Raw genomic sequence first — 10,258 nt, 5'->3', positions numbered from 1 at the left:
TTTCATTATTTTCTACCCTGTTTTATTTTTGTTATTATACTATTTTTTTTATAATTTAAGTTATCTTTCCTATCCAATTGTGCCTTGTAACAAATCTATCTATCTATCTCCGGAAATACGTAGCACATGTAAGACCCTCCCCCTACAGCTCATTGGCTGATTTGGGAGGCCGTGCTGCTCTGATCTATCATCTGATTGGACGGAGGACACGTCATTAACATGCGTACTGTTACGTCAGACGTAAGGTCAAGAGGAAAAGAAGCATGGCCGCTGTGTTGAGAGGGTCTCGGTACCTGGTTGGAAGGTGTAGCAAGCATGTTGACTTTGCATTCGGTAAGGAGAACAAAGTTAGACCTACATAGACACTGTACACATCTCTGTGCTTAATTTCACAAGCTAATGTTGTTGCTTAAATGCTGTTTGTGACATGAAAACACAACTTCTGCTTGAAATGTTCGTTGTAAGAGAAGTTTGAGTTAATTCTAGCTGGACTGGGTTAAAGCTGCTGCAGCTGCTTCACTTCACTGTATACTGCAGAAGGAGCTTTTCTGTTATAATCACGTCGTGTGTGCATGCCAGTGCTGCATGCTCACAGCTTATGCTCTCCTCTGCTATATTGCAAAAAAGCTGAAGGGTGGAAATTGTCGACATTTTGTGTCCTTTGTTTAAATCACATTATGTAATGTCAGTCACTTTGCATACTGTCAAGTCTTTGTACAAAGATGGGAGGTGGCTCTTTGCAGCCACTTAAACAGATTACCTTATTTATGTTCCTTGTCTGCATGCATTTTTAGTTTTACACCTTTACACAACAAGGTTTTATCATTTGAGATGCATTATGTGGGTGAACATATGGTAGTAAAACAACCTCACAAGATATCATTCAACACTCCAGTATTTAAAGTTATTTCTTTAAACCTACCATGAAATAAGCATGCTTGTCTTTTACATTGCATGTTCTGTTATCAAAGAGTAGCTAAGTAAATATTGAAAAGGCTTGGTACCACTTAGATTAGATGACTTTGACACTGAAGGGCATTGGGATTGTTTACCTGAATGAAATGTAAACATGTTAAGACATTACATCTGAGCATAGGCTTTCATTACTTGGATTGGAGAAATTTTTTTTTAATTATTATCAGAATAAATACTAAGATATTACATTACACAACTCGTAACATAAAGCTATCATAAGGACAGTGCAATATGGTTAGACAGTGCAATATGTTGCATCTGTGTAATATTGGGCTATTGTCTGCGCAATATGGGCTAGACGGTAGACGGTGAAGTGCACTACCTGGGTGCAATACCTGCCATGGTGTGTGTGAGATAGTATGTGCCATTATGTACGTGGACTGTGTACGTGTTGAAACATCTGTTTCTGTGGAACTGTTTCCCTGTCTTGTGTGGAATCGTTTATTATTGTTGTTGATGCTTTTTTAATTTAGTGTTGAAGGAGTCCAGAAAAAATTTCCCCACGGGGACAATAAAAGTATCTTATATTATCTTATCTTGCATACAGTGTTGGGGAAAACAAGGTATCTTGACTCATGACATGCAAACAAGCATTTTTGTTCTTTAATATGTATCCATACCATGTCTTATCATTATCAATTTGGTTATGTTGTAGTCTCCGCAAGGTCTATGGCCTCGAAGACACAGGTGGGGTTTGTCGGTCTGGGCAATATGGGAAACCCAATGGCAAAGAACTTGCTGAAGCACGGATACCCAGTCATTGCCACCGATGTGTTCCCGGAGTCCTGCAAGGAACTGCAAGAGCTGGGTGCTCAGGTGTGTAAAATATACCCAAGCCTCTTTCATTTCTATACAGTTTTCACCTGTTTTTTTCTCTTCTCACCTTGTGATTTTTGTGTGTTTTCTCAGATTGTGGATACCCCTGCTGAGGTAGCAGACAAGGCTGACCGCGTTATCACCATGCTCCCCTCTAGTCCCAACGTCATAGACGTGTACACCGGACCCAATGGCATTCTGAAGTAGGCTACACGTTTGTTTCTCTTTCAATATGTACATAATAACCTGATTGATTTAAGTCAGATTCTAAATCATGCACTTCTCTCAACAGAAAGGTGAAGAAAGGCTCCCTTCTCATTGACTCCAGCACCATCGACCCCGCTGTTTCAAAAGAGATGGCTGCTGCTGCGGAGAAGATGGGGGCAGTTTTTATGGATGCACCTGTATCAGGAGGTACATTTTTGATCGCGACATAGCTTGTATAATATCTATTACAATCTAATACAAAAACTAAATACATACACTTGCTTGTCAGGTTGCCAGGTTATCAGGTAGCCTTCACTTAGCTAAACCTGATGTAGCCTAATACAAAGCTCCTGCACTAAATCCCTCTTCACAAAGGTAATAATGTTAGTTTTTGTTTAAACTATTTTAGAGAGGTGATGATTCATCTTTGTCATTTTGCAGGCTATTGTGGAGCTGTGAACTGTATTGCAGCAAACTGAGAGGTGTTTCTAATATTTAGTCAGCCCTCACACTGAAATAAATGGGTGAGCAAAAACTGAGGTTTTCAATAAACTGGCAACTGAGCGTATACTTTAAAACTTTTTGAGAACATATTTTATCTGTTAAAAGGTTTATTTACTGGTGTTTTTCAGAAAATGATCATTCCAACCAATCCAGCATTTCTGCAATTTGACATCATTGTAAGGTTGCAACTAGCAATTATTTTCATTATCGATTAATAAACCATTATATATCATTGATTAATCGTATGGTCTATAGCAGGGGTTATCAAACATTTTGGGGCCAGGGACCCCTTACAGGGAAGATAATTTTCCAAGGACCCCCTCTTAATCGTAACATTGATTAAGCATATGCTTACTACCTTTTGTATTCTTAGATACCATTGGAAATACTTGTATTCTAATACTTTTCAACCAAAATACTTCAGACCTGTTTCACAGTGATAAACAGAAACGCATTTCAATTTGAATCCTGCTGATACCACTTATACACTTTTAAACAGAGTGTCATTTTATTCAAATTGCATTTGGACTCAAGACAGACTTCATACTTTTCAAGTAATTGATCTTAATAGTTTTTGGAAAATTAACCGTGGCAAGATTGGCTTAGTCCTAATAAATCCAGATGTTTATACTTACCAGTCTAAAGCTGACTTCAAAATAATTCACTTATTGCTGTTTGTCAGTCACATCAGAGTTTCTATTGGACCAAAGCTAACATGAGTGGGAGTAATGGACACAATATGCTTGTTTTATTGGTGCAAATTGTCCCCATCTGGGGATATGCACTTTTAATGATACAGCACAATTTTATAATGTATAGTAAATTATTTTGCGGATCCCCTGACTAGAGTGCCACAGACCCCACTTTTAGAATCACTTGTCTATAGAATGTCAGCAAATAGCAATAAAATCCTACCATCACAAGCTCCCAGTGCCCATAGTGACATCTTGTTTTATCATACCAATAGTCCAAAACCAAAAGATGTTTAGTTTACAATCATGGGAGTTTGAGAAAACAGGAAAATATTCAAATGTGAGAGGCTAGATCAGTGCATTTTTGCCATTTCTGCTCAAAAAGTTACTTACAGGATTAATCAATTATCAAAATATTTGCATATTTATTTCCTGTTGCTCGATCAATCTACTAGTTGTTTTAGCTCTACATTATTGGAAAGGTATATTCAACAATCTAATCTGTGATCATGAATTCTGATATGTATTACAGTATTATGTACTGTATGTGTAGAAAGCAGGGAAGGGACTCTCGGGGCTAAATATTAACCAAATAGAGTAGTCATTATTTTAGGACTTCCAGTTCCCTCACCTCAAAGTTAATGGGTTTTTGGTTAGATGGCTGAAATAAGGTTTATGGTTAACACAAGCGTAAGAGATTTTAAAGTTTTGTTCTACGACATAAAATAAATATCCCAGTTGGGAATTTTGAAGCTTTTACTTGTCTTAAGGCGGTTGCTAACAAGAGGCTAAATAAGACTACTAAACGTCATCACGCTGAACACTAGTTCGCCTTTAGCTTAGTGTTGGTGATGTGAAGTCATGTGACCATGGTGTAGTTCATTTATAGCCTAACGTTAGCTTTTTACTTCTGGCGTTGCATCTACGCTTCAAAAATCATAAAAGTGGTGTTCATTCATGAAGATTATCTTGCTGAACAAAACATGTAAGTATCATAAACTTGTGTTTGCCACAGAGTTTATTTTCTGCAATAATCCCAAATCCAATGGAGAAATCCCATTTGGTTTTTCTTTGTCAAGGGAACCAGGGCGATACTAACTTCTGAGTTGGTCTACAAAAAATATGTCTTCACTGCAGCACTCTATTCAACAGCTACCTTTTATGTTATGTCAAATTGAACAGTGAATAGAGAATGGCATTTCAGCACTTATTTTTTGGTGGCAAATCCAGTACGGTTAACAAAGCATGCAACAACATCTAAGGATGATGATGAAGAGGAGGAGGAGGAGGAGGAGGAGCTTCTGCCTGCACAAATGTTCCACGCTGTAACGTGTGGGCTCTGTAACTTTCTTGGGGGTCCACGCACTGAAAACACAGTTTGTTTGAACTCGGCCTCGTCAACGTCAAGACAGCCACTTTCTTTGAATTGAATTTGGCCCATTTTATAGCCTTGCCCTAAAGATTAGTAATGATTTATATGCTTCCGTCCCGTGGTAGTGCACATGGATTAAAGTTGTCCAGCTCTCCGCCTTGAACTTGTGTGTGCGTGTGGTGCCGGCAGTTTAACTTGTGCAAACTGAAGTGTATGTCATACTTTTGATATATCACGTCAATCACCTAAATGAAAGTTTTTTGAACATCTCCAGTGGTCATACAGAAATCAAAAGAAGTACAGTGGCATGGTAGTGACTGTTTGATCCAGTGTGGTTAATGTTTAAACATAAAAAGCACACATGGTGATGGGGACATAATTGAGTCAGCATGTGTCTGATGGTTGTTTCTTTTGTGTGAGAAATATGTAAGCACCAGATGAGATAAGGGCCATCTTTCATTTTTCCTCAGGCTGGAATGCTTACCTTACCAGAGGCAGAGTAGAGGTCTGAAATAACAGAAATAGAGACAGGTTAACCGGCAGTAGAGAAGAGGAACATGTATTAAGAAGAAACCTATACTTGTATTTGTTCATTTCCTGGAGGAGGGTTATATTTCTGACATCCCTGACCACGCAATTTTCTGAGCAACGGATGTATTATGATTGACACAAATGTCTGCTGGGTAGGAATTTGTGTGATTTGTTGTCAAACTACTTTGGAGTAAACAGCAGTCCTTCAGTATAGTTCCAGCTGTCAGTTCTCATGTTAAATGTGAGTGAAGTTTTGGCATCTGCACAGTTGAAAGGAATTCTTCAACTGGAGAAAATCCACAAACCTGATTTCTGACAGCTTTGGTATTTTAACCAAAGACCGTGTTGCATAGCGATGGTCCCACTCAAGAGAGAGAAATGCACCTTTTGACTGCTTCTGAATCATGAACTGGATATTTTGTACAGGTTGTACTGGTTTTTGTGCTGTGCGGGTCATGTTGTAACTTGTTTTTCAGTTGCATCAGAAACTATAGAATAAATCTAAAGAATTCCAATCATCGATCATAAATTAAATTATGTGAAGTTGTTAAAAATGTATTTAATTACTTGCCTATATACTGTATGTAGCTAATCAGCTTGAAATTTATTTTCCGTCTATACTGTATCTCGCCTCTTGGACAAGTCACCCACTATTAGCTTTCAGTGTTGTGCAGATTTCTCATCTCGATAAGCATCTTCAAATTCTTTCAGACTACATGTCTGTGAGAAGAAGAAGTTAAAGTTGAAATTTGTCACTTTGACAACTTAACTCGGTTGGTAAATCTTGCTTTTAACCTCTCCATACATTCTGGCTGACTGTTGTACCTCCCACATGTCTCCAGCAGCTCAGTCATTCTAGATTCCAGTTAGTACAAAATGCTGCTGGCAGACTGCTCACGAGGTCTAGGGAGGGGGAAACGTAACGCAACACCCATCTTGGCTTCTCTCCATTGACTTCCTGTAAACTTTAGGATTAATTATAAGACTATGTTGGTTAATTTCTTGGCACCCATGTGGCTTGCACCTGGTTATTGTAGATTACTGAGCTTTTAACCGTATGTGAACCTGAATGCACCGTCAAATGTATCCAGAGACGGCTGTTTTTAAATCCAGGCAAGAGCTGACCGAACATTTTTACCAGCAGTGTCCCAAAGCTTTGGGCTGACTTGTCCAGTGAGAAAAGGCCTCATAGGTTATTGTCCAAATCTCTTTTTAAAGACATACTTTCATAAACTTGCTGTTAACACCTAAATGGCTGCAATTGCTCCCAATTTATTGTACTACACATTGCTATTCTTATTTTTTTATGTAGCATTTTAACCTCACATGCAATACTGTTTTCTCGTTTGTATTACTTTTTATGTGAGACACATTGTAATTTGGTTATGTCCCCTAAATTTACAGTGATTTAGTCCTTGTAGTTCCAAACTACTTAACGAAACTGACACATTTTTGTCACTCCAGAAGCATGTCCATAAATGTATTCATTTATTCTGGACTGTGCTCCCGACACCTTTTTTATTGCTTTTAAATTATTTTACTAGAGAGTCCATAGTACGGAGATGCAGAGCTGACAGGAAATGAGGGGAGAGAGATGGGGAACGACGTGCAACAAAGACATTTAAATGTTTATTTCATTGTCTGCCCATCTCCACTGAAATTATTCTGGTTGTACCGCACCTCGATGTTCCAAAGAAAGCGTTGTCAATCAGGAGAATGAAGGTACTGAGATAGAATATATGGACCCATATGGCTGTTTTCGGACAACATAACACATGTCGTCTTTGGAGAAGGTTGATGCACCTTTCATGTTGTTTGGTCGTGTCTTGAAGGTAACCCACAAAATGCAAAAGACTTACAAAAACTTCAGTGTTAATTGTCAAAACATGAAAAAAAAATCCACAATTTGACAAACATGTATCATAAAGAATGGTAGCTGCTATTCCAGCTACTTTGAGAAGGCTGCTATGATTAACAAGGATTACTTTTAGCACATTCATATGATTTACTTTCCTTTTTGTTCACTGCATTTCAACTGATGATACTTCCAGAAAATCCATATATGCCAACCGTCTCTGCATGCTTGCACATGGATCATTGTGGATATAAGCACACTTTTGCGTTCCTAGGTGTGGGCGCCGCCAGTTCGGGTAAACTGACTTTTATGGTTGGGGGAGCAGAGGCGGAATTTACTGCAGCCAAAGAACTGCTCACCTGCATGGGAGCTAATGTGGTGTACTGCGGTCAGGTTGGAACTGGACAGGTAGGTCTTAATGTTTTCAGTAACTGTCACGATGCATTTGTCATTCAGCTAACAAAGTCTTGTTTTGTTTTTTACAAATTTCATTTGTTTAAGATAGTAGTTTAGTGTGTGTACTTGTTGGTCAATTTATAAAAAAAAAAACTGGATAAAATACAAGTAATTAATGTGGTTTTCAGGTTATTGAATTCTAACATACTGTCAACTTATTGCAGGCTGCTAAAATCTGTAACAACATGCTTCTAGCCATTGGAATGATTGGGACCTCAGAGACGATGAACTTGGGAATCAGGTGAACACTCTCTTGGTTACAGATATCAGTATATGCAGTCATTTAAACTCACGGTGATTAGATGCAGCAGCAGCAATACACTTTGTGTAAGTAACATGGAATTTGTTTTTCACTCACAGACTTGGTCTTGATCCTAAACTGCTGGCCAAGATCCTGAACATGAGTTCAGGTCGTTGCTGGTCCAGTGACACCTACAACCCTGTGCCTGGAGTCATGGAGGGAGTCCCCTCTGCGAATAACTACCAGGGAGGCTTTGGCACCCAGCTGATGGCTAAGGTCAGTTTGATAACCTGCTACGCTGAACTTTTCCTGAGCCTGCAATTATGTTTGAGCATTTCACCTTTAGGTTTGTACATGTTGACCTTGTCATCACAAACATGAGGAAATAAAGTATATTTTATGACCGTAATAATTAGTTTTCTCTAATTAGAGAAATACTCTATCCCTTTTTTAGCCTTTTTTTTGGAACAAAAAGATACACAGATGCATTCATATTTTGATTTAGGTGGATTGTTCTCATTCATATACTGTATGTATCAAAGTTAAGTCCGCCAGGAACTCATTTCCGTGCCACATGCCGTACATGTGACAGGGATTTAAGTGACAGTGATGAAAAACAAAAATTCTATCTTCAGTCACACCACTTAAAATTATGCAGTGAACTACGCTGCACTAGTTTACATCCCTCTTAAAAGGGAACCAAGCCCTTATTATTACTACATAAAGAAAAATTCTCTGTGGTGTGTGTGTGTGTGGACTGGTGGTTTTGGTTTCAGAGTTTAATTTTCAGCTTCGTTGGTTTTTCTAACATATGTTTGCTTTTCTTTTTCAGGATCTGGGCCTCGCACAGAACACAGCCACCAACACAAAGACGCCTGTCCCTCTGGGCTCCTTAGCCCATCAGATCTACCGTATGATGTGCGCACGCGGTTATGCCACTAAAGATTTCTCCTCCGTATTCCAGTTCCTGCGTGAGGAGGAGGAGGGCGGCCAATAATGTCAACCTCCACCCCGTCCACAGCCTTGCCAGGCCCAGCCCTGCACAGGACTAACATAGCGTAGTGAAGGGTGCATTTCGCCCTGAGGACTTTCTTTTTCAAAGTTGTGAAAGACACATGAGAACAAGAGAGTTCCAACACAGCGTGACAAATCATGTGAGCACTTATCTCCCATTGGAAATCATGATTCCTTTGTGATCTAGCCTTTTTAATATGCAACACTCCTCTCAGTTTTAGAAACAAGTGAACTGTCAGATATTCAGAGGATTCAAAAGATTAGTAGACTGTCGAGCAGTGGCAGCTCTGCAGATCTTATAATGCAAATAATCCAGTGGGAATCTGTGGTGTTAAGAAGACAACTCATTAGTTCTGTTAATCTACACTGTCAACAAATGCAAACACGGTTTAGTCTCCACATATTTATCTATTGTTTGTGATCACTTCTTTATGTTGCCGTTCTTTTCTGTTCATGGCGATTACTTCTCTTGACATTGGAAATGTTACTTTGGGGGTAAGAGTGTTATATCATATCCTGTTAGGAAATAAAGACACATTGTGATGTCTTAAACTTTGTGAACAATTCATTTACCACCTTCCTTTTTTAAATTTCATCCATTTTTCATTTCTGGATCTGGACTTGAACCCAACTAAAATACAAACAGATTTTTCTAAAAAAAAACTATAAAGCACCACATTTATTCAGTGATTTCTGCTGATTTGTTGCAATAGTGCCATACATACTGTTTCGTTCTGCTGGAATAACTGTCATGGATTGAAAGGGAAGAGCTTTGCGTCCACAGTTTAAATAACTTAAATTTATGCAGTCCACAAACTTGCATGCACATGCAGCCAAACCTCAAGACAATGAGAATGAAGGATGCTAATCTGGCCATGAAAATGGCAATTTAAATTCGAAAGGCTTTGTATGTTGGACACACGCAATGCAAAAATGTTCCCTCCATGTCTCTGAGCGCTAGTAAGTTAAATAGCTCCAGTTTGCATCGTGTGTCCCACTGGTTCAGTAGTCGCGATAAAACGTTGAACAAAGGTTTGGCTGCAGAGCAGATGCGCCAAAACGGCGCATGTTGTTCCAAACGAAAAGGACGCATCAACTTTGTTTCAGTTAGAAGTAAATTATCCAACACAAATCCCCTCTAATGAAGATTTTAATTTTGCTTTCTCCACAAAACCAAGTTGTGACCGACTGTTGCATCATGCAGCCAGCCTCTGTAGTGGGCTAATGTTGGGGATGTGGACCTCTTTTCCTCTCCCCACTTAGGCCGACCAGGAGGGCGGCATGTTTCTGATCTAAGTTTGCCAAGAGCCACTGAGGGGCCAAGGAGCCATAGGTCATGCGATCATAAGACAAACCCATAAAAAGTCCATTAAGCACTGTAGGCTAAGAGCTGTGTTGCCATCTAACTTGATAGGTACTGCAAACAGAGCAGCACTTTGGTCTCAGGCCTCCAGCACACTGTGACACACACACACAGCCTGACATCATCTGCTGCTGCTGCGAGCTTCATCCCAGTGCTTCAACACTTTTTAATCAGCTTTGCATTCAGCAGGCGATTTGTGTTTGTTCTTAAACTCGGTGATGATGCAGATTTA

At 39.2% G+C, this 10,258-nt stretch overlaps 1 protein-coding gene across 1 annotated transcript; it reads left to right on the top strand.

Moving 5' to 3' along the window:
• Positions 1-178: 178 nt before the first annotated feature.
• Positions 179-9,215, top strand: hibadhb (3-hydroxyisobutyrate dehydrogenase b). Its single transcript, XM_074653883.1, has 8 exons — positions 179-333; positions 1,631-1,791; positions 1,885-1,994; positions 2,084-2,205; positions 7,227-7,360; positions 7,573-7,649; positions 7,769-7,925; positions 8,482-9,215. Exons 1-8 carry the CDS (start codon positions 264-266, stop codon positions 8,644-8,646), a joined length of 996 nt encoding a protein of 331 aa, XP_074509984.1. The 5' UTR covers positions 179-263; the 3' UTR covers positions 8,647-9,215.
• The last annotated feature ends 1,043 nt before the right edge of the window (positions 9,216-10,258 follow it).

The sequence above is a fragment of the Sebastes fasciatus genome, chromosome 12 (genome assembly GCF_043250625.1).
Source record: "Sebastes fasciatus isolate fSebFas1 chromosome 12, fSebFas1.pri, whole genome shotgun sequence".
Classification (NCBI taxonomy): Eukaryota; Metazoa; Chordata; class Actinopteri; order Perciformes; family Sebastidae; genus Sebastes; species Sebastes fasciatus.
The sequence above is the reverse complement of the archived record's forward strand: the minus strand, read 5'-3'. Positions and strand labels throughout refer to the sequence as shown.

What these genes read in the sequence shown, in the direction of transcription:
- hibadhb (XM_074653883.1), top strand. Translation starts at nt 264, where the DNA reads ATGGCCGCTGTGTTGAGAGGGTCTCGGTACCTGGTTGGAAGGTGTAGC. An exon ending in TGCAAGAGCTGGGTGCTCAG is followed by an intron (nt 1,792 to 1,884) that starts GTGTGTAAAATA and finishes GTGTTTTCTCAG; the next exon opens with ATTGTGGATACCCCTGCTGA. An exon ending in GGACCCAATGGCATTCTGAA is followed by an intron (nt 1,995 to 2,083) that starts GTAGGCTACACG and finishes TTCTCTCAACAG; the next exon opens with AAAGGTGAAGAAAGGCTCCC.